The sequence below is a fragment of the Neopsephotus bourkii genome, unplaced genomic scaffold (genome assembly GCF_033783945.1).
Source record: "Neopsephotus bourkii isolate Nb327-2 ecotype Australia unplaced genomic scaffold, CSIRO-AGI_Nbou_v1 NB_1767, whole genome shotgun sequence".
Classification (NCBI taxonomy): Eukaryota; Metazoa; Chordata; class Aves; order Psittaciformes; family Psittacidae; genus Neopsephotus; species Neopsephotus bourkii.
Window position 1 is genome coordinate 2,115,781 of NW_026902241.1, and position 24,447 is coordinate 2,140,227.

General features: G+C 41.7%; 2 protein-coding genes across 3 annotated transcripts in view; one reads left to right on the forward strand and one right to left on the reverse strand.

The window, feature by feature from the left end:
* The window catches only part of LOC133225823 (coiled-coil domain-containing protein 170-like), a 52,871-nt gene extending 40,101 nt beyond the window's left edge, over positions 1-12,770 (reverse strand). Inside the window, exons 1-5 of the mRNA XM_061378671.1 lie at positions 12,637-12,770; positions 11,168-11,273; positions 10,690-10,931; positions 9,064-9,229; positions 7,387-8,109 (exon numbers count right to left, since the gene is read on the reverse strand). Of these exons, the coding sequence (XP_061234655.1) occupies positions 7,387-8,109; positions 9,064-9,229; positions 10,690-10,931; positions 11,168-11,273; positions 12,637-12,686 (1,287 nt within the window). The 5' untranslated portion in view covers positions 12,687-12,770. The remainder of the gene's footprint in view (positions 1-7,386; positions 8,110-9,063; positions 9,230-10,689; positions 10,932-11,167; positions 11,274-12,636) is intronic.
* A 2,979-nt stretch (positions 12,771-15,749) lies between these two features.
* Positions 15,750-24,447, forward strand: part of RMND1 (required for meiotic nuclear division 1 homolog) — a 31,650-nt gene continuing 22,952 nt past the window's right edge. Inside the window, exons 1-4 of one of the 2 annotated variants that reach the window (XM_061378669.1) lie at positions 15,750-16,264; positions 20,963-21,071; positions 23,810-23,885; positions 24,251-24,290. In XM_061378669.1, coding sequence (XP_061234653.1) covers positions 15,764-16,264; positions 20,963-21,071; positions 23,810-23,885; positions 24,251-24,290 — 726 coding nt within the window. In that variant the 5' untranslated portion in view covers positions 15,750-15,763. The remainder of the gene's footprint in view (positions 16,265-20,962; positions 21,072-23,809; positions 23,886-24,250; positions 24,291-24,447) is intronic. The other variant, XM_061378670.1, reaches the window with a different exon arrangement.

Below are 24,447 nucleotides of genomic sequence, written 5' to 3' on the forward strand. Positions count from 1 at the left end.
GTTTGCTAAATACTACAGGTAAAGTTCTCAAAAGGACTCCATTGTTCTTTTTATTTAACGGGGCAGGAAACAAGAACTTAGGAAGGGTTCCTTTGGGATTTTTGCTTAAAAATAATTTCAAGGAGTCATTTTTGTGAATAAGATTTTCATGCTGTGTTACAGAAAATACATGGACAGCTCAGCCTTTCTGAGCAAAGAATGATGTGGACTCTCTTGAATGTATGTACCAAATTAAGTCATTCTAATTTTTAGAACAGGATAATAAAAAAAAGTTACTACTGCCTTCCCCTTCTGTAACAGAAGTGAGAGGTGCGATCTTTTTATAATTTGAATTGCTTTTGATTTTCAATAATTAAAAAGAGGAAAAAACAACCAAAAGCACTAAGGAAAAATGCATCTTTTGGTTTTGTATTTTTAAACTGATTTCAAAAGAACCGAGTGCATTCACAGTCTTTAAGCATGCAGGCATCTACTTTAAGAATTTTTTTTCCAAGTCCCTGACAAATCTCAAGCACAGATTAAGTCAGAATGATGCTTAATTTCCTGCAAATATTGTGAAACACAGACAGCAAAGCACAGAATGGATTGGATGGCTGCATGCAGAGAGTTGTGGTCAAGGGCTCAATGTCCGGCTGGAGGCCAGTAACGAGTGGTGTCCCTCAGGGATCAGTGTTGGGACCAGTCTTGTTTAACATCTTTATCACTGACATGGAGAGTGGGATTGAGTGCGCCCTCAGCAAGTTTGCTGATGACACCAAGTTGTGTGATTCGGTTGATACGCTGGAGGGAAGGAATGCCATCCAGAGGGACCTTGACATGCTTGTGAGGTGGGCTGATGCCAACCTCATGAAGTTTAACCATGCCAAGTGCAAGGTCCTACACCTGGGTCAGAGCAATCCCAGGCACAGCTACAGGTTGGGCAGAGAAGAGATTCAGAGCAGCCCTGCAGAGAAGGACCTGGGGGTGCTGGTCAATGAGAAAATGAACATGAGCTGGCTGCAGTGTGCGCTTGCAGCCCAGAAAGCCAACCGTATCCTGGGCTGCATCAAAAGGAGTGTAACCAGCAGGTCAAAGGAGGTGATCCTGCCCCTCTGCTCTCGTGAGACCTCACTTGGAGTACTGTGCGCAGTTATGGTATCCTCAACATAAAAAGGACATGAAACTGCTGGAACAAGTCCAGAGGAGGGCCACGAGGATGATCAGGGGACTGAAGCACCTCTCACATAGGCTGAGAACGTTGAGGCTGTTCAGCCTGGAGAAGAGAAGGTTGCATGGAGACCTCATAGCTGCTTTCCTGTATCTGAAGTGGGCCTATAGGGATGCTGGGGAGGGACTCTTCATTAGGGACTGTAGTGATAGGACAAGGGGTAACAGGTTAAAACTTAAACGGGAAGTTTAGATTGGATATAAGGAGGAAGTTCTTTACTGTTAGGGTGGTGAGGCACTGGAATGTGTTGCCCAAGGAAGTTGTGAATGCTCCATCCCTGGCGGTGTTCAAGGCCAGGTTGAACAGAGCCTTGGATGACATGGTTTAGTGTGAGGTGTCCCTGCACATGGCAGGGGGGGTGGAACTAGATGATCTTAAGGTCCTTTCCAACCCTAACTATTCTATGATTCTATGAATGAACACTGAAATGCCCTAACTGTATGGAAAGCCTGCAGTACACTTCTGTCTATTACTACAATCTGTCCTGAAGTTTGTCTGTTGGTTTGGGGCTTTGTTCTGGTTTTTCAAATGCTCCATGAGGAAATGAGAAAACTACCAGGTCTTCAGGTACCCATGGGACAGAACCTGGGGTCAGGAGGAAAGTTTTGCTTCATTAATACTACCGTTCAGAGATCTCATAATTCAAATATGCCATAACAAGTGATTAAAAGACTGAATCAAAATATTTAATATTAGTTTTGAAAACAAAGTTTATTTATTTACTAATACTATAAAAAAAAAAGCTTTGCTATTAATCTCAAGCCACTGACATCAACCATATTGAGAAGGATTTGTGTCTTATCACGCACATGAATTCCAAATGTTTTCCTGAATGTATACACACAGATACTCATTATCTAAAAACAGCTGTAGCTGAGGTAGAATAGCATACTAGCAACATTAAAAAAATATTAAATGTATTTATCCAAAAGAGATTCAGGGGGAATTTAGTCTACAGGACTTCATTATCTACAAATTTAGTTAAACCAGCCACATTCCTAAAAATACTTGACATGACAGTCATGGGCACAACTTGCCAAGGTTCTCATCTGCTTGCCTTCCAAAAGGTATCAACTCCAGAAGCACCGTATGTCCCAACACCAAGTTGTGCTCCTCCTCTACCCTGTCAAATCACAAGTATCACATCCTGTAGTAATGTTTTCTTGACAGGTGCCTTATCCTCAGCTTTGACCTACCTCAAAAAATAATGAATAAAAAAGGTTGGAACTTAATCCCATTTCTTTTTAGTCAGCTGATGCAGAGGTCTAGCTCATGACCAGTGGCAGATGATTTGATGTAGAGATCCTGAACGTATCTTTGAAAATACAACTTCAGCTAACAAAGGGAGATACTGCCTTCCTGGAAGTAATTCCCTGACACATTTGCAGATTTCTAGGTGGAAAAAATATTAATGTAATTATCAGGAAAAAATAGGCTCGTATGGGAAAGTGGAGAGACAATATCGCTAATTCATATCGTTAAGATGTATGTGTAAGTTGTGTGTAAGTTTCTCCCCCTCTACTCAGCTTTCATGAGTCCCCACCTGCAGCACTGCGTTCAGCTCAACTAACCGTAACCCAAGAGAGATGTGGACCTGTTGGACTGAGTGCAGAGGAGGGCCACAAAGATGATCAGAGGGCTGGAGCACCTCTCCTGTGGAGACAGTTAAGAAAGCTGGGCTTGTTCAGTCTGGAGAACAGAAGGCTCCAGGGAGAACATAAAGCAACCTTTCAGTACCTGAAGGGGGCATGCAAGAAGTCTGGAGAGGGACTTTTTACAAGGGCAAGGATAGGAAAAGGGGGACGGCTTTATACTGAAAGAAGGTAGATTTAGATTAAATAATCCTTACTATGAGGATGGTGAGGCACTGATGCAGGCTGCCCAGAGAAGCTGTGACTGCCTCATTCTCTGGAAGTGTTAAAGGCTAAGCTGGACAGGGCTTTGAGCAACCTGGTCTAGTGGAGGTGCTCCTGCCCATGGCACGGGGGTTGAAACTAAATGATCTTTAAAGTTCCCTTCCAATGCAAACTATTCAGTGATTCTACCAAATTGTGTCTGATACCAGTTACTATTGTAAAGCTGACAGTGGACAAGCTTGAGAAAGATTAGGTGGTCTGATTAAGTCTAGCTGTTACTTTGCCTGAACAAAATGGGAGTCCTTGTTTTTCCCCCAAACTTTTCCCAAAAATATTTAACACTGTCTTCATCCCATATTAATTTGCACCGCTCAACCAAAATGATGGAGATACCTTCTGAAGGAAATAAGCCAGCTGGTTTCACAACCCTGGACTCCCACACTGGAGCAAAGCCTGGTAGTGAAAATGAATTATGCTCATGGGGGAACTAAAAAGACTTGGGAAAGAAGCGAGATTTTAACACAGAAAGTGTTTAAACATGACCTCTCCCCCATGCAACATTTCAGGTTTGTGCAAGTGTTCCCAGAACCATCAGGTAAAAAGAATCACTTCTGGGGAGGTTTTCCTGAAGATCTCCTATGTGGCAGTAAAACAGTTTAGCCTGCCTATAAGCAAATAGTAAATATCTTTGGATGACAAAACAGTAACTAAACATTTTTTTTATGCTAGCATTATTAGATGCCTTCTTATCTTGCAAGGGCAGAATAACCATGGACTGAAAACAAAGTTAATTCTGAAACACAAGGGGAACAGTAATGATGAAGACACAAAGCCTTGTGGTATAATAAACACTGTGCTTATTTACAATTATTTACACTTCCCAAAGAATATACTCTGAAGTTCTGGAAATGACAGCTGAACTTTTCTACTTGTAAATTCAAGCATTGTATCTAAAATACATGCTATGTTTTAGTGAGGCAGAAATAAGAGGAGTACTAAGATAATGCCCATGTAAGCAAATATAGTTAAAAACTGGTTAAAATTGGTTTAAATTAAAATATGGTTAAATTTGGTTAAACAGACTTCATGCACAGACTAACGTACTTCTCAATACAATATGGAGACATCTGAGAGAGGACTCAGAACAACATTTTGCACAGCTGCTTTCCAGCTCAGAACATCAGCATAAAGTGTACAATGGTAAATGAAAACAGAGAATTCATTAGATACTTGCAGCTGTTGGAAAAAAAAAAAATACGGTAAAAACCCTAAAAAGTCAGGACAATTTATATGGAATTATTTTCCTTGAAAATCTAGGAGTTCCTTTTTTGAAAGCTGCTGCTGACATATTAGGTCATTTTCAGTTTGGGGAACTTAAAGCAGATATAAAATCTTTGAAAGTCTAAATTCAATTCATGCAGTTATCTTGGAAATTCTCTGTACATGAATGCTAATTCAAATGCTAATCTAAAATTACACGCCCTACAGTTTCACTAGTTTGGTCTGGGATAGAGTTAATTTTCTTCCCAGTAGCTGATATGGGGCTATGTTTTGGATTCGCACTAGAAATAGTGCTGATAGCACAGGGATGTTTTAATTACTGCTGAGCAGAGCTCATACAGAGCCAAAGCCTTTTGTGCATCTCATACCACTCCAGCAGTGAGCAGGCTGAGGGTACACAAGAAGTTGGAGGTGACACAGCCAGGGCAGCTGACCCCAACTGACCAAGCAGGTGTCCAACACCACATGGTGTCATGCTCAGCATTTAAAAGCTGGGAGAAGGAGGAACAGGGGAAGTTCAGAGTGATGGCATCTGCCTTCCCAAGTAACCATTGCACTGATGGAGCCCTGCTGTCCTGGAGATGACTGAACACCTAACTGACAATGCAAAATGGTGAATGAATTCCTGGTTTTGCTCTGCTTGTGTGTGCAGCTTTTGCTTTACCTATGAAACTCTTTACCTCAACCCATGCGTTTTCTCACTTTCACTCTTCTGATTCTCTTCCCCACCCCATTGAACGGGAGTGAGCGAGCAGCTGTGTGGGGCTTGTTCCTGGCTGGGTTAAAACCCTGGTACTGATAGTACTGATGAAATCACCATCCTGCTTCCTCACAAACATCAATGCAACAATCTCCAAGATAATACCAAGTGAATACTGCTGCATCTCCTAGGTGATTTAGCATTTTGTAGGATGCCCAAAAGTTGTTGCTTTAAAGTGCATTTGAAACAAGTTAACAGCATTTTAAAGACGGAAAACTGAGGCTCCAGTGACCCGATTCATCACATCATTTATGTATTTGATAGAAGCTCCAAAGCTGAGTCCCCCTGAGCTCTCTCCAGTAAGAGAGACCTTCAGCAGTCTGCCTTTCAGCTCTCTTGGCTGGATTTCTAATTATTCCAGCTTAATCAGGTGCCTAAGGATAAGCATGATTTCATTCTTTAGGAGTACTAACACAGAGGTACAAAGGAGATAAGAACCCAGGTCTCAAAAAAGTAGAACCCTACCTACAGTATAACATTGCCTCCTGAAATTCCTAGCATCTTAGATTTCGAACACTTGCAAGTTTACTTTCAGATGTAAGAACAAAGTCATCAGAAGCTCAAGCATATTTACCCACTTTATAGATCTTCACTGTATGAAGACAAGAAGCAGCAGCCAATTCACTTCAGATGTGCTTTGCCAGTATTTCACTGGTCAGAAGGGGAATCCAACTTCCATTTTCAACGCCAAATAGGTACAAAATACTGCCCCACCTTCCCACGCACACTTCTTCAGCCCTGCCAACGCTTACCCTTGTTTTTGAGTAACCATTAAGCGCAAGAATCTCTAAATCCACTTTCTACCACACAGTCATACCAATTTCCTTGCCATAGCACCACTTCCAGAACATACTCAATTAAGGCCACTTCTCTGGGCTCCTCCTCACTGTGTAAGACACATGTAAAATGGAAGTTGCTCTACTCTTGTTCTCTATGCCATAGCCACCATAGCCACCAGGGGCAAGTTACTTCATTTCAGCAGCTCTAGACAAGAGCATAACCCAGTCAGACTCCATGGGTAATTCTGCCACCATCTTGTAACAAACATGTGGTTATCATGGGCATTTCCTCAGTCCCCTATTTCAAACCGTGGAAGTACTTTAAGACTTGACAGAACCTATTTTTATTTTTTCACTAAGCTACCTCTGTCTTAAAAAAAAATAAAATTGAGCAATTTGAGACCAGGCTAGAAGAGAAGAAATGGACATCTAACAACTCCAACTAGCAGCAAACATCTCAGCAAACCCCTATGGCGTATGCTTCTCTAGCATATACTTCTCAGTGTAAATGGGATTGTAGTACTCCCATGAAAATGATGGCATCCTTCTTAAAAACAAAACATTTAACAAATAAAGAGAATTATCACAATACAAGAATACTGCCGACAGGCCACCTTTAATTCAAATCTTTATTAAACCTAAAATTAACGTAACTGGTTGAGTATGTTGGTTGGTTCTTGGTAGAAGTTCTTAGATGAACTGTAACTTCCGTATGCTTAAAATGAGATGGTCCTTTCTCCCATTCATCTGCCTACCAGATGGGACAACTCCCCTCCTGGCAACATCCACTTGCATTTTAAAATTAAAATTCAAGCTTCAAATTCTAGATTAATATTTACAAGGCATCATCCAAGGACTCTTCTCTTAACATACAGCAAATTACACCGAAAACATCAAAAGCTGTTTGTCCGCGGACACAAGCAGCAAGTAAAACTTATGGAATAAAAACTTGACAGAAGTCAACTCAGTTCTCAATTTTAAAACACAACCCTGTAATGGCTTGCAAAGAATTTAGCTGGAATTAATTTGTGCATCCTCCAGAATATTAACTTTCATGCAATGCATGGCATGTGGACCACAAATTATCCTGAAATAAGTGCAAACATGCTAATGTGGGATTGCAGAAATGGTTTCTGAAGCAGATTTTTCACTTCTTAGCCATAAACTCTCATACTCACTGATGAAGAAAAAGGTATTATTGGCAACTAAGTGTTCATCTTAAACATCTGCTGACACTGGACGCTAGGAAAGCAAAATACATTGAAATGCAGATTGATTTATGTCTGAAAGACAGTTTGTAAATTTCTGCACCACATTAAAGTCTTGTGGAACAAAAACAACAAATCACTTGGGAGCAAAAAATGCTAACAAAAAAGAATCTTTGCTGAACCCAAGCACAGAACAAAGTAGTTAAAACTCAGACTGAATCTCTTTTTCAGAATGTTAGGAACCATTTAACTAGGGAGCAGCATCAATCTGAACTACCCCGTATTTTCCAGTTACCATCCATTCAGGTTCAGACGCCTGAATTTCTTCCCCCTGGCCAGGTTTTAGGCCAACCTGAGTATCAGATTTCAGTGTTCTCAAACTACAGAGAGGCGCAGGATGAAACTTGTTCAAGGCTTGATGGAACGGAACAGTATACTCCCATTTTCTATCTCCTGTTAATTTTCTATAGTTTAGATCACCTTTGAAAAAAATCAAGTTTGATTTCTGTAGATCAGCATACAAGTCAGGAGCAACTCCAGCCATACTCGAAAAGTCATGTGGCAAAGTCCAAAACATGTGATCATGGTAAACCCAAACTCCCTTTTTCAAATTGCCCTCCCAGTTTATCCCACATCTAGACATCCACATATGATTAGCTGACTGCAGTTGTTTAACAGTCCAGTTAAAATCATGCTTTGTGGTATCTGAAACATACCATGGAATACTTTTTCCATGAAAATGGACTTCATCAGCTAGCTTTGACGATAACAGGAAGTCAGCCAACACAAAATCACTTACAAGTTCAAATCCTGCATTATCCAGGACTATGTCAACTCTAACATTACTTTTTTCTGTATTTCTTTTTCTGGCATTTACAAATAGTGACCAAATTTTTTCCATATCATTCACCACAATGTAAGGTAACAGGTTTTCCAGGGACTGTAAAGGACTAGATTTCTGAGAGCTGCCTTCACCAGCTGAAAATGAAAGGTCGCACTTATTGCCCCACAATGACACCTGGAAGGAGGAAAAACCAAAAACATTTGTTAAGTCTCGCTGTAGTTACATTCTAAACTACGCATACAGCAAAGATTTTGTTTGTTTTCATTTCAGGGTCATGAAGGCTCTAACCCTACGTTTTTCTCCAAGCTTTAATAAAATCCAACTTCTGATACTGAAGTCTTACTATAGACAAGATTCTGTGGAAGAAACCAAACAACGCACTGTATTTATGCAGGCATCAGAAACATGCATCAGCAATGACAAATATGGAAAATTTAGATCAACATCAAAAGGGAGATCATAATGCTTAAAAGACAAATATTCTCCATACTGTAATTCCAGAAAATATCAGTGAGAATACAGAAAAAGGAGTAATAAAAGCAGGGTTGCTTCTTTATTGCATGCTGCCAAGTATTTTAAATACACACTGATGAGGTCATAATAAAGATTCACCAAATACTTATTGTGCACTGTTGCCAGATAATGGATTTACTTGCAATCCTACACTATTTCATATTCTACCCAAAGCATTATTTTCCAAGAATAATACAGTTACAAAGCTTTTACCCTACTTCTGGTCCTGACTGACTTCTAACTTTATTTTCCAAAGAACTTTAAAAATTTTTAGTGTCAATAAAATGAACTGGCTTAAAATTTTACAGTTAACAAATAAGTGACCTTGAACTTGATTTAAAGCATTTTAGAGGGAGTGTTAAGGACTGGGTTTTCAAATACACAATGAAGAACAGCAGTATAATGAAAATGTCACATTTAATAAAAGTAACTAAAACTTACAAAATTCCAGAGTAGCAGCAATACAGTATGGCTGCCATGATTTCACTACATTTTACACACAAAAGAGCCATATTTTAAGTGCCTTATGACATTCAGATTCTTTACAGCCTCAAGTTTTTGTTTCATACATAGAAGAGATACTTCAAATTCTTAGGCTAAACACTACTACTTTACCTGCAATAGCTTAAAAAGTTCCTCCTGAAGCTGCTTTTCATCTAGATCCTTGATGTTTTTAAGAAGTTCCTGAAAGTAAGTGCATAAGGCAATAACAGCCTCTTGAGATTCAAAGAAATTTTGAGCCTTTCCTTCCTTAAAAACGTCGAAGTTCTCAATAGGTGGGCTAAAAAGAACAAATATATTAACATACTTGCAACATTTTCCAATAGCATGCGAAATACATTTAAAAATGCAAGCCTGAAGCTCAGCTTTTTCAGGCCATACTATGAGCTCTATCTAGATTTTCCACATCTAATTTGTCATACTAGATTTTCACACATCTCAATTACAGCCTGATACCATGTCTCACTGAAACAGACAGTATATGAGACATCCTTATATTTCTAGCAACATATTCTTTAAGTGAACAAGCGTTCAGTCACAACAATTCCGGGAACTGCACATATACAGGGAAAATTCTGAACTCTAGTCTTCAGACATAGTGAATTGCTGGCCCATTTTAAGGTGTGCTGAAATGTACTTCCCATACCAAGGTCTCTTACAGTGATATGAAGTTACTCTTACAGAAGTTTTTAACTAGGACTAGAAAATTAACATGATAAAGATTACAAAACAATTCCATTCTTGTAATATATAAGAAATACACTCATTTATTGTGAGACATATTTGCACATACACCTTTTTACACTTGACTGAACTTACTTCCAAGCATATGCTTATGAGAAGCTAAGTAATGGAGATGAAGCAACTTAGAGCTTACTAATGAAAAGTATCTGCCGAGTTCTTCAACTGCAATCCAGAAGATCCATCTCATATTTGAAGCTTTTGGTACAAGAGTTCAAATTACGCAACACACCAGTGGAAACAGGATCCCATAACTGTGTTTGCAACTCTGTAATACTAAGGGCAAATACAGTACACATGGAGCTTTCAATTATTTTTTTTCTTGACAGCCATGGGAACTTAAAACTGCTCGTTCCTCCCCCATTCCATTGTACTGGCACCTCTCCACAGTACCAGCACAGCAAGTTATTTTTAACCAGGATGAGCTCCCAAATTTCGATGCAACACATGGTCTGCAAACACTGCTGTAATTAAGAAGATGGTGTAAAACGAACAGGAGCTGCTTACGGTGGGGCTACTGCTATAAGAGACAGTTCTCAAACAGTAATTTCAGGTTTTGAGCAGCAAAACAAATGAGAATGAGTGACTCTCGTAGTGAGCAGATGAGTGGCTCTCACATTCTGTGTTTCAGGCTAACATTATGTCGTAAGAAACAATTTTAGAAACCTTTTAGAAATGCTAAATAACTTTCTTATGTCAATGCACATTAATCTGCAAGAAGGTCCAGCTATATAGTTAAGCTTAAGAGTTTTCATGTAGACCAAGTCACAGATGCTGAAGCATAAAAAAAACCCCAACTAATAAGCTTCAAATTCTGCTGCACGGAAGAAGAAAAAAGTATTCATTTTATATCTGAGGTGCAAGATAAGGGACAAGGAATACTGTAAAAGCTTAAGATTTTCTTTCATCTTATTCCTAGCTGTCTTCCTTTCTCCTCAAATAAAAATGGGAAAGAATTATTTTTTTTAAGAGTAATATACCAAGCTAGTAAATACTTACTTCTGTGCTAATGCTGCATGAATTCTTCGATACATGTAACACTCTACAAACAACCAAGGGGACTGAAACCAACTCAGTTCTCCACTCCCATTTGCTAAATTTCGTTGGTAGTCTAGGTACTGGTTCCACAGAGCAGCATCAGGCAGCTCATCTTCTAAAGGGGTCACTGGTTTGTCTGTTTGCAGTTCATTCCGCAGTTTGGAGAGGAAAGAGATAGCTCTTTTCTCTGCTTCCACACCCTTCTGAAATAAGTGGAGAAGAAAAATTCCTATTCTCAGTATTTATTCCTGCAGAGACACAGATCAATTTTTCCTGAAAGATATAAGTGATAAGTTTTAAGTGCCAAATACAAACACACTTTGGTGAATGAAGCTCATTTTACATCCAATATCCTAAAATGAATCCCATATGGGACTTCTTTTTAGAGTTAGCTTTTGGCTTATTAGAGGGGAAGAGAGAATTCTAGAGCGACCCTTACCTCACCATGTTCTTCAAAAAATTCATTTTTATGTCGATGCAGAGTATCAATAACTCTTGTGAGGATCTGGGGCAGTCTGTCTTTAACTGTAAAATATGCAAAGGATCTAAAAAAGAGATGATCAAAATTTGATTATAAAGAAGAAATGATGAAATATATTCTTTAAAAATAAATGCAAGGTCTTTATGCTGTGCTGAGCTGGGGCACAGTTAATTTTCTTCACAGTAACTGATACAGGGCTAAGTTTTGTATTTGTGCTGAACACAGTGACTGATAATACAGGGATGATTTAAGTTATTTCTGAGCAGAGCTCACACAGTCAAGGGATTTTCTGCCTCTCACCACCCTGCCAGTGAGCAGGCTGGGGGTACACAAGAAGACAGCACAGTTGGCCCCAGCTGACTCCAGGAATATCCCACACCACAAGGCATTGTGCTCAGCAATAAACAAGGGGACCCACTGGGCATCAGTCAGTTGGTGGTGAGCAACTGTTGATTTATTTCCATCACTTGTTTTTCTTAGGCTCTATTTCTGTTATTTTCCTTTTCATTAAAATGTATTAGTATTTTATTTCAATTATGAAACAAACTGTCATTAACTCACGAGTTTTCTCACTTCTACCCTTCCAATTCTCTTCCCCCACATTCCCGCCGCAGGGGGGAAGAAGTGAGCAGCTGCGCGGTGCTTGGTTACCGGCTGCGGTTAAACCGCGACAGTCTTAAGTAAGCTTATGTGCCTTTAAAGCAGCAGACACCAATAAAAACCAACCAAATTGGTCAGGTTCTTAGGTCCACCATTTAAGAGATAAACGCAAGTGTTTTCAGCTAAGGAAATGCTAAATGACTAGGCGTGTAAAAGAGTGAAAATTAGAGTTAATTCTAGGATAAAATGCATTCTCTAATTGCTCTGTTACCAAGATATGAAGTCAAGGAAATTTAAAATTAAAAGCATAGATGCTTGTTCAAAGTTTAAGTGTACCAGCATTACTTGCTCTCCACTGTATACGTGACTTTTAGCATTCCCCACATGCAGCTCACACGTGAGGATCACAGCGAGCAAAACGTGACCAGCCCAACCGACAGCTGCAACCCCGCCCGCAGAATAATTTTTTACTTGAAGATTTCTGCTCGGGCCGGACAGCTACCCGCAGCTGAACAGCGTACCGAAGGAAACTGACACAAGCGGAAGCACCACAGGCGCCCTCCCGGCCGCTAACACAGGAAAGCGGCGGCGCTGAGCGGAATCGGGACCTAGGCCAAGCCGGCGGAGAAGGCGCCTGCCCCTGCACCACGGCGCCACCTACCGCCCGCACAAGTACGCTGAGAACCAGCACCCACCGCTAGGCTAGAGGTCCCAGCCGATGGGCCCGGGACCCTGCCCCCTTAGGCTGTAGCCGCCCCCCGACTAGGGGAGCTCCAGCCGGCCCCTCAGCTCCCTCCTGACCCGCCACCCCACAGGCCATAACGGACCCCTTAAACCTGGCCGAGAGGGAGACCGGTAACATCGTTACCCCCGCCATCTTGCTCCGCCCCCGCTTACTGCTGGACCACCCCCCGGAAGTGGGGCGAGGCAGCCGGACGTTATTGGTGAGCCAGCCGCGCCCGCCGCGCGGCACGGCGACGGACGGGCGGGCGGGGCCTGGCGGCCCGCGCGCCCTGGCGGAGCTCGGCGGGCGGTGGGCGGAGCCGCGGGCTCGCGCGGCGGAGAGCGGCTCGCCCCCTCCCCCAGGTCAGTGCTGGCGCGCGGCGGGAACCGCCTCGCCCCTCCCGCGGCGGCGGCGGGCGGGCGGGAGCGCGCCGCGGGGAGACAGACAGGGGGAGGGGGAAGGGCGGGACGGCGGCGGCGCGGCTGCCTTTGACGGGTGCCCGCCGCCGGTCGCAGCCGCCATGGGGCCCTGGGCAGGAGGAGGACCCTCTGTGGCCCCTACTGAGACACTACCCCCCTGCCCCCGCCGGTGGCGGCGGCACGGCCGCTCGGGGCTAGGCCTGCCGCAGCCCCTGCGGGAGAAATGTGGGCAACTCGGCCCGGCCTCAGCCGCCCTGCCCACGGCCCCGATCGTGCCGCGAGTGGGGGGCTCTGCCTCCCCTCGAGGGCACGATCGTGGACCGAGGGAGGGGAGGCAGGTACGGAAGACAGAAAGAGCCCTACCCGTGGTAGGAGTAGTGGTGGGGGGAGATTTCCTGCCCAGTCCCTTCCTCCAGCCCGGGCTGCTGCTGCCAGTGTAGGCAGGATGCCGGGCCGGTCGTTGCCCCCCCTCGTTTGGTACTGCGGGGCCGCACGGATGCACTTCTCAGCGATGGCGCGGCTGCAGGGGCAGCCGAGTGTTGTGGAACAGGGGGCCGGGCCCCCTCTTGGAGACTCTCGGCCTGGCTGCGGTACCTCCCTTTGCCCCCTAGGGGCGCCCGTCAGCCGCCCGGGGGCCTGGCTGACGCCTAGGGCGGAGGCGGTGCCGGCCTCGCTCTTCCTGCGGAGGCGGGGCGTCTCCTCCTTCTCCTGATTGGCTTCCTGACGGCCTGCTTCCCGCCCAGGCAGGCAGCCAATGGGAGAGCGCCGCTCCCCTCCCCCCGCGCATACCGGAGGGGGCGTTGCCGGCGGTGGGGGCAGGGCGGCAGTTGCGGCCGTTGATCACCGGGGGTGATGGGGGCTGGGAAGGAGCAGGGTGCGGCGGCAGCGAGGGACGGGATGAGGCCTGGGCGTACTGCTGTTGCGGAGCCGCCAGCGCCGCAGCTGGACCGGGCCGGTCTGCGCTGGTTTGCGTCTTTCAGTCAGCGGAGCAGGCTCGACTTCTCCATACGTCTTGCAGGCTTCTGGCTGGCAAGGCAACGGGCGTGAATAAAGTGTGTTCTGTGTAGGAGAGACGTTGGAAAATAAAGTGCGGGTGTTCTCCTGCTGCTTGGAGAGAGCTGTCTTGCTCTGGTAGCTCTTTGACCCGGATATTTTATGGATTGCTTTATCCTGCACTTCCCGGCTAGGTATCTCAGCTGCTACAAATCTGGTGGTCAGACTCCCCAGTGGAATTTAGTCCAGATGATCAATGCTTCCCTGTAACTTACCATAAGCTTGTGCGGTTGAAAAGTCGCCCCTGGAATCACTGTGATTCAGCCCAAGGTGGTGTTGGCTAGGAAAGCATGGGCTCACCTGGTATGTGTGAGTCTTCATTAGGTACTCCTGAGACTTATCCTCTTGTCCTGGCTTTCCACCACCCTGGGTTGCAGTTGCTGAGTTTTTCAGCTCTCCTGATTATCCGGAGGTAACAGGCCTATAGAAACAACGAAGTGCCTTCTGGACAGAGTCTTCTGGGTCCCCTTTTCAATACAGAACAAGTTTGAAATGAAAATTATGATTAGTTTACTCTAGTAAGGATGCAAATAATAGGTTCAGAAACCGTGTAAAAAACTGTTACTTATTCTGTGGTAACCTAAAGGTGTTTTCTGTGGTCCCACCCCCACGGCTTTTTTTTTTCTTTTGAAGAATTGTGCCTCTTTCACCATAATGTGAGTAGTCTCATTAAATTATGTCAGCGTGGGGTTTGGTTTTGTTTTTTTTCACGTTGTGTGTGTACTGTGCTAGTATTTAGGTATCCGTATCAGGATGGAGGGTATGTTGCAGTCCAAACACAACGATTCATTCTTAAAAGAAAATGCTTGATTGAACTATTATGGTAAATGTATTGGTGGTATTAAAGATCCTTCTTTACACAGTTTTTGGAAAATAATCCAAAATTGGCGTTTTCTTCAAACTATATAACTTAATTTCTTATATAAATTGCTAAAGACAGATTTTGTGTTGCAAGGGGAATGTTCTTAGTTAATAAAAGCAGATGGGGCAGGGACTTGACGGTGCAATTTTTTCAGCAAGTGAGACACACACACTGAGGTGAATACTTGTGAAGTTTATTTGATCAACTCTTGCAACACGGCTTAACTATAAGCTTCCTTAGTCTGGAATAACAGAATAAGGACTCTGTTGTGTTTCCATCAGCACGGGTAGAGCTGAAAGTACCAGGGGCACCAATGAGTACCTGCAGGATCAAACTGTAACCTCTTGCTGTAGTCGAGAGAGACAAACGGAGCTGGATCCATGCTTGGCTGTTTGTGATACGGCAGATTGAGCTGGTGGAGATCAGTGTATGTGTGTTCACAGGTGACATTCCCATGCAACTGCATAGTAATCTAATTGTTTTTATTATGTGTAAAATCATGATTCACAGAGTCTGATGTCCTCTTCAAGGTGTGTGCTTGATCATGAGTAATTTCATCAGTGGGGTTACTGAGGGTGCAGACTGCTACACAGAATGAGCAACAGAAGGAAAAGATGCATGCTTACATACTGACATAGCAACCCATTCTACTTTTTCACCATGTGCTGTGAGCACACAGATCAGTAATGTGTTTTGGTCTTAATTGCAGTATTTCCATAGCATTGAAAAAAAGGATGTTTAATCCCAGCAGTGTTTATGTGCTTGTGAATACTAACACATGCAGTATGAGCAGAGGGATGTTACCTTTTAGGTAAGGGGAAAATAGTATTATTTCTTTACAAAGGACTGATGGATGATTTTGTTTCTTTGTTTTAAATACAGTTCTGAGGGAAGCAATGAGACTGAAAATTCCAAATCTTCAAACTAGATCTTTCCACACTTTAACAACAGTACACCAATGCCGAAGCTTCAGTAAAACTGGACGTCTGCTGTTAAAGCTGAATAATGAAGTTGACAGAACATCTGACAGAAGAGCAAAGTCTTGGGATTCGTATGCCCTGAAAACTGCATTCCCTTGTTTGACAAGTCAATATGTGCAAGTCAAGAATTGGCAGCTGCTCCGGGGAAATGTATCGGCTTTGGGAAAAAATGCTTGCTTTCGGAGTGGGGAGGGTTTTTTTCCATGGAAACATTTTGGTGTGGCAATGATGGAAAACTACAAGCTCAGTACGGAGCATATTATAAAGCTAAGGAACATATCATCAAGATTTTACACAGTTGTATCAGCTGGCAAAATTATTCCAAAACCCAGTAGCCAGCCAGTTAAGAGGCCACCGAAGGCACCAAGGACTAAGCAGCCATCCAGAACTAACCAGCCACTACTGTCAGACATGCAGGTAAGAGATAAAGTTTAGAGTCTTGTATAACGTTAAGGGAACTTCATCAGTTTAATTTAGATGCAGATTTGGGTTTAGATTAACATGTTAATGAAGTGAACATGTTTGGGAGGAGGATTTCATTATTTACCCTGTCTGAAAACACAAACATGCTTGGTACAAGTTAATGTGTCTGGTATTTTGAAGATAAAATGGAGATTATTAGCAATGTGTAAACAGAAGTGGGGGGAAGACAAGTGGTTATTAATGTGGAAATGTGAAATCCATTAAAAATAATTTTAACCAGTGCTCTCACATTACATTCAATATTGAGAAACAAAGTCTATCTTTCAGAATAATATAACTTTCCCTAGGTATGCTTGCTTGTCCAGTTCTATCCAGTTTTAAGGCCTCACTCAAACAGAATGTAAGATGAAAATGAATAGTATAAGGTTTATATTCAGATTAAGTTTCAGATAGGAAATGGAATGGCAAATGTAGCCAGTGTTACTTGAGGAAGATTATTCCATGTGGAGAAATAATGCCTTGATCTCCAGGCTCCAAGGTCTGTAGAGTAACTGCAGCAACAAAATGTCTTGGATAAAGTGAGATATGATTAAGTGGAACAGTGCATACTTGTGGCTGTTTTTCCTTAAGATAGTTCTTTACAAGCCTCAATATTAACCAAGGCAGGCCTTAAGCATACTTGAATATAAGATGTGCAAGGAAAATCCTGGTATCAGAAGTGTTACTGTTCTCTTCAAGCTACAACTGAGTTCCAGGACATTGTTAATAAAATTTTGTTACAGATGAAACTGAAACAAGTCTTGTGCTTTCAGAAATAGCTTCAGCGATGCAGATGTGTCCATTACATGATGTGCTCCACTGAATCTGAGCACAGAAGTTTTAATGCTTGCTTTCTTGTCATCTAAGCTTCTGTTTAATATTTTGTATGGTGAGCAGGAGTATGCTTTAATGTAAGATAAAGACTCCATTCAAGACAAGTCAGCTCCTGTTTGTGTTTTCCCATTGCTGTGAAAAAAAGACAGTGAAGAGTATTAGTCCTGAAATACCATGTAATGTTTCAAGCTTGCTATTCATGCTGTGATGCTACATTCAGGCATTGCTGCTTTTTGTTGTTGGGTGAAAAACTTTTTTTTTAGCTTCGTGAGGCTTTTAAATGGCAGTACAAAATGCAAACAGTTTCTTTGTTTGATGTTTTCATACACTTTGTATGCAAGTAATACACAGTGCTATTTTTACTTTCTTCCAAAGTGAAGAAATGGAGAAAATACTGCCTGACATACTGAAATAATAATATATATTCTAAGAAAGCTTCCACATGGCAAAATGCTGTGCCAGAAATGACATAAACTCAGACCTAACAAAAATATTTGCTGTTTTTTAATAAACCCCGTGTGGTTTTGTCAGATACACAGCCCCATCTGGAAGAGTCCATGCTGTCACCTCGATTGCAGGCTGATGGTGATTTGGAATAAGCATGGGTTTTTACCTGTTTGTGTATAGAAAAACAGCTGAAAGATGTGGCTGGTTTCTGTAAGATGACTAGTGCAAATGGAGAATCCTTAAGGGGATTTTCAGTGCACTGTCGGTTTTCTCTAAATCCTAGTGTCACAAAACATAGTGCTGCCTTCCTGCACCTGTGTGGAGGGAACCAAGGGCCCTTGGGTAACACGGGCCCTATTACCAAGGCTGTTACCTCAGGGCAAGCTGCTGCCTCTTCTCTTTTCTGCTCTGCCTCTTGAGACACTAGCTCTGGGCCCACTCCTAAGGTTCTCAGTTGACCCCGAGGATCTCTAGTGATTTTTGCCTGTGACGGTGTTGCAGGTGACGCCTTTCTTTTGCAGAACACTTGTGAATGAGCTCCTTCCCACCCCTCCCCAGCACTGGTCTTCATGTGGTGTTTACAGGCAGAGTGCTGAGCAACAGCGGTGGTAAATGGTTGTAAGACCAGTTTTTCAGGATAGATGGAGGACTTACTTGAAAGCAGTTAAGTGATTTAGTGGTACCTCTCACTGATCAGTCCATCAGTGAGTGGTACTACTACTCAGTTTAGTTAATTTCTTAAAGTCTGATGGCGTGAAAAGCCTCTGAGCTATTTTTTGATGCTATAGCCACATAGTATATAGAAAAAGCTTGAAATTAAACTAAAGATGTAGTTTTTACTACACTTAGGATAAAGATTGATTCCTATGGTGATAGGAAGATTTAATTTCATCCTACAGGTTTTCTTTCTTAAAAATTTCTGTATGCTTCAATTGGAAGGGATGGGCTGAGGAGAATTATTACAGTTGTTGGTGATGTGGAAAATGAGTTGTTGAGGTACTTAAGGATGGCTGCTCCTAGGGGTAGCTGTTGTGGTGCTCTGAATAGAATCTCAGTGAAGCCCCAGCTGTTGGCAGATTGGAGGAGGATGGTGAGTAGCTGGAGTTTCTTTCTAGCAGCAGTTCAGATTTTGTGCTTTGGGCTTGTTTCGGTTGTTTGATTTTATTTTTTTTTTAAGTTTGCAGGTGAAAGTGACATAGCAGAAGGGATGGCATTGATTGGCCAGTTAACATGCCTGGTTTAGGAGTAGCCAAATCACTCATTGTAGACTTTTTGGCTGTATCTCCACCGGCTATCATGGGAACTTAGACATTTAGAGTGCCTGTGGACACATATATTTTAGGCATCTTAATCTCAGATTACATGCAATCCAAATATTCTCCATCAAACAAGATTTTAGTAAAAACTTAGGTGAAACAGTACATTGTTAGAAGAACCAAACTAGTGCATAACCAAAATGCTATTTCAAGTATGTAGTCTTAGTGGGAAACTTCTGGTTCTAACTAAATGTAGTCTTTACATCTAAACTAAATTGCAGCAGTAAGGCAGAAAGTCTGTCCTGTAGTGCATCTGCCCTGAAATGAACGGTAGCACAAGTAGTAAACTGTGGGAAGCATGGAGCAGGATAGAGGTTTTCAGCTGATGTCTTAGCTAGAAGAGTTTGCTCCCTTAACTCCTGAGTTTCATGGCAGAGCATGTGTACTTCTAAAAACCAGAGCTTTCTGGGAGAATTTGAAATACATAATTTGCCTTGCCAGTTTAGGGGTTGAGAATGGATTTATACAGATGAAATTGTGATAATGCAACTTTAAAAGGTACAGCACCAAAGGAATTGGAAACAGAGTTCTGTTAATTCAGCCTCATAGCACAGTCACAGAAATAGGCCTGCAAAATTGCTCACTGAATATTGTAATTACTTTTAAAGTTTATTTTCTATTATTGATCAGTGAATTAAGATGATGTGTAAGGAAAGCTTTGGAAGTGGTAACAGAATGTTAACATTGAAGAACAGAAGTTAAGAAGGCAGTCATGATTCTGATGACTGGCAATGGGCCTTCCAAGGAGGGCCTTGCTGTTTGATAATGTATGATTGCTGTGAGAATATAATTTGGATTTTAAGTTGAAGTGTATTATAGTTATAAATGCTTGCAGATGGGTACAGTTCTTTTGTTCATTTGTTGTTAGTTATGTCCCGATTTGTATTAGTTACAAAAAGCTGGGAAATGACTGATCCACAGTGAGACACACTGCTTTCTGGATATCTTATACTGCATTGCACTAAAAAACATCATGGGTTGCACATGCTATCAGAACAAAGGAATCCACTTAAAAAGAGCAGTAGAGTTTGTGAATTGTTTTATTGTGACCTGTTTGATTAATCAAGAAAATCTTTGTACAGCTGACTTTCTTACTCTTCACCATGCATGAGTCAGTCTCGTTGCAAGTCATTTTTGCAGTCATTGTTTTAAATATGGCATTTTAGTTGCTTAAGATTGTGGATATTGAGACAAACTGGCTGTTGTGTCTGGTTTGACTGTGGTGTCAGTTGAAGCCATGTTGTTTAGCACAAGATTCAGCTCGGGGTGAGACTGTAGACCTATAGCCCCTACAACTGGCCCAGAAGATCTGTTACTTTCTGGCTACAGTGTCGCAGTGGCTCATTATCTTGACAGCGAGCTTTGTGCCTGGAATCATAGAAACATAGAATCATAGAATAGTTAGGGTTGGAAGAGACCTTAAGATCATCTAGTTCCAACCCCCCTGCCATGGCCAGGGACATCTCACACTAAACCATGTCACCCAAGGCTCTGTCCAACCTGGCCTTGAACACCGCCAGGGATGGAACAGTCACAGCTTCCTTGGGCAACCCATTCCAGTGCCTCACCACCCTTACAGTAAAGAACGCGATGTTTGCTTGATAAGCAGGCTGGGATAGTTAACTCCATTTATCTTTAAAATATAGATGCTAAAGCTGGTACTGAGGGTGTCTTGCTTTTGATTTCAGCGGTCAGACGAGTATGTCATAAACTGTAGGATGGGAGAGCAGTAGCAAGTCTATCTCTACTGTTGAAGCATTTGATTGGCATTCAGGGAGGAAGGGTTCACTTTGTGGCTCTATCACAAAGTTCTTTGGTGCTACTTTCTCATGTCACCTGGTTTGATCTTGGTCTGTGATTTGCTTTTCCACTTAACAGGGAGTGAGTAATCTTGTTAGTGCTTCTGCACCAGATGGACAACATGGCAATGATGTTATAGAAAAGAGTGAATGAATGAAAAATGTCACTTTCATGATAAATTTGAGGCAAAGAGTTGTCTTTATGAACATCTTGCTTCAGCCTTGCCCTAACTCAAGTCTCTGTTCCTTTGGCACAGAATCTGATGCAGTGCACAGCCTTTGCAACAGCAGATGAATATCATCTTGGTAATCTGTGTCATGACCTGACTTCACATGGATATGTTGAAATAACAAGTTTGCCTAGAGGTAGATTTTTGAAACATATTAAAGCAATGTTTTACCTTGGGAAATGAAACACGGGTGAGGTAGAGAATTTTTATAACTTGATGTACAGTTATTCTGTTAGTCCCCTGGAATATATCATATTACCTGTAAAATACTGCTTTGCTTAAACATTCCATTTGCCTAAAAAAAGGCCCTGCAACTAAACTTTTCAGAATAGAATATAACATGCACTTGCTGTTACCCTGTGATAAATTTACAATAAAAGTACTGAAATATTAGATGCATGCAGGAAAAAATAAATTTGGAAATTCTCTGATACAAAGAATTTCTATATAAATTCAGTAACTGAAAGAATTCTGAAAGTTTTCTTTATTTTAATTAATCTTTCAGTAATGTGCTTCAGCTGTCAAAATGATTTTGTGATTTGAAGTGTTGCATCTTCTTTCCATACCCACACTTCTCTTAATGTAAAAATCACTGAGGGGTGGAGAGGAAGGCATGCAAGAAAGAGTCTTGCTGACTTAAGTGAAAAGAAAAAGATATGTACATAAATGCTTAATTCTAGTAGAGAAAATGCAGTTATTATTTGGCCAAATATATCCTAGCAGTTGTTGAATGCTGCTTCACTTAGCTGCGTTTCAGGAAAAAAATTGGATCCTGTTTCCATACAGGGTATCTCTGAAGACTTGGGAAAGTATGTCTTAGAAATAGCTGAAGTATACTACAAGAGAAAAACAAATGGAGGTTTTTATAGCTGAAGGAACCTTATGCCCTAGAGCAGCTGTGGTTTTCATATGATGGCAGTAGAGTGCCTTTTTTTTTTTTTTTTCTTAGAATGAACAGTGGATGAAGCTAAGGGAATTACAGTGTTTATGGGCATTTCAGTAGAGGTTATCAAATATCTGGCTGCCTCTCGAACACTTAATAATCCAAGTGCAGTAATTCTCCAGTGGGTCTTGCTCAAAATCAGGATTTACTCCTGATCATCTGCTCAGAAAGGCAAGGTGGTTTAGATTCTGGGCTTTGTCTTTCTTTGTAGTTTCATTGTATTAAAACCAGCACTAGTTCCACAGCTTTGGGATAGAAACTTTGTATGATCCCAGCAAGACTGGGAATTAACCATAAGGCTGTTGCTGGTATTTTACCCTGAGAGTGGGGGCTTTGCCAGTTCTTCGATTTTCTTTATGGTGTGTTTCTGACTCCTTACAATGGATACCTCATTTATCAAAAGTTTGGAGGAAGTAATGATGACAGGATGGTGGATTGTGCCAGCAGATTGGTTATGTTGTGGTGGTTAACTTGTGCATGTAGTAGTGGTTGATTAACCACCTCAAACCCTGAATCTTGGAAAATCAAAAAACACTAGCACATAGAAATCTAAATCAGCAATTATGGTGTGGATTTGTTGCTTTGCAGTGTTCTTCCTAAGCATGAGTATTGTTTTTAAGTTTTTTAAATATATTTTAGAGGCAGGTTCTCTATCTCCACTTAACAATGGACCAAATTTTCTCCAATTGTGTATGTTTTGTCTGGGGTGGATAAAGAAAGATAAGGGTGCTATTTGAAAAGTCAGATAAGAAAATACAGAGAAATGTTTCTTCCATGGTGAACTCAGACTTCACAGGCAAAACCTGCTCTAGTGATTCATCAAATCACGTGTTTCTAAACTGGAATAGCAAGTGAAAGGAAAGTTACAGAGTTCGTACAGACCAATTGTGTGATCTCAATTCAGGTATTAGCAAAAAGTATATCCGATATGTAGTCAACTCTTTCTGCTGCCTTAGTCTGCATGGCCTCTGTGGCAGTAAGTCAGAATGTGGAATTTGTAAACAGGTTGAACTTAATGCCTTGTTGCTTGTCTTGTGATCTTTCTGCAGAGGATTTGAACTTACTAAAGCTTAGCTGTTAGGCCCTGCAAATTTCTCTTTATCTATATAAGCTAGTGGAGCAGATATATAGAGGGGAAAAAAAAAGAAGACCCCGTTCTGAAAACCTAGCATCCACAGTTTGTAAGTTTTGGGGCATTCTACTTACACTAGCTGAAGTCTAGTACTTTGTAAGAAATGCCTGTTGGCAGTTGGAGTACCACAGGTGCGTATTTTGGAGCTTCTTTTTCAGTTTAATTTAATGCAACAAAAAAAATCCAGTTTTGTACTCTGTCACTGTTCTGCAATGCACGTCAGAAGTGTTGTAAATGAGGGTGGCTAGAAGGTTTGTTTCAAAAGCATGCTTCTGAACTGAAGGAAGATGCAGGTGTACCCTCTCCTGGCCTCGGGGTATGTTCTTTCAAGTTTCTGACTGTCAAAGCAGAGTCAGCACAGTTTGAGTGCAGATTAGTCCCTTACTGTATAGAAAAAAGAAAGATCTTCCGGGTAAGCAGATTTGAATGGTAATTTATCTGCAGCTGTGGGCAACTTCGATAGCTGTATGTCCGCTTCTGTATTCTGGTACTGGTTATTTACTATGCCCTGCATCAGTTTTCCCTTAAGTCTTGCTCTTCAGAACTGTTGCATTTCATTAACTAAAGATTCCAGTAACCTTTAGCATAGCAGCTGAGTCTTTCTGGAGCATGGCAGTTCAGAGCAGCAGTGTAGTTTAATACTGTAGTTTGCTGGCAAGCATTTACATCAGAAAAATAAAATATGGGACTGACTGACTGTTGTGTTGGCATGTAACTGTTAAACTGGAATTACATGCTTATAGCTATCCTATTTAGAAGTTTGACCAATTCATTTTTTTTTCCATTTATTTCAAACTAGATGCTTCAAACGTTTTGGTGATGGGTACTGAGAAATGCGCAAAAGATTATGATCCCGGCACGATTTTTTTCTTCAGGTAAGCTATACATCACACCCAAAACTTTTATTAAATTTTTATTAATAGCAGTGGTGTGAAAGAAGTAGCATAGCTTGCTGGATCATTGCATTATAGTACCTCATGAAACTCAAGGAATAACTGTCCAATCAGAATGATTTAAAAAAAAAAAAATCAGAATTAGCTAACTGGTTGAAAGATGACTTACCTCTTCATGCGATTTGTTAAAGTGTGATTCAAAAGCAATTATTAGGTAGTTTCTGTGAAGGTAGTATTAAGTCTCTTGATCCACAGTGTCAAAAATTGCCAACTGTACAACTTGAGTGTTGCACTGAAATACATTTAAAACAGCATAATTACAGCTCATTTTTTCCTTGAATTCACAGGGAAGGGGCTGTTGTGTTTTGGAATGTGGAAGAGAAAAGTGTAAGTAAAGCAAAACTGTTTGTTAAAACACCATAAGCAGAAGTTTTGTCAGTCCCACCAAGGTCAGCAAGGTTGGGCTTTGTTTGGGAGCTTGGATCTCTCCATGAAGGACAGAGTCTCCTCCTGTTGAGTGCAGGTACTTGCCTGCTGCTGCCTC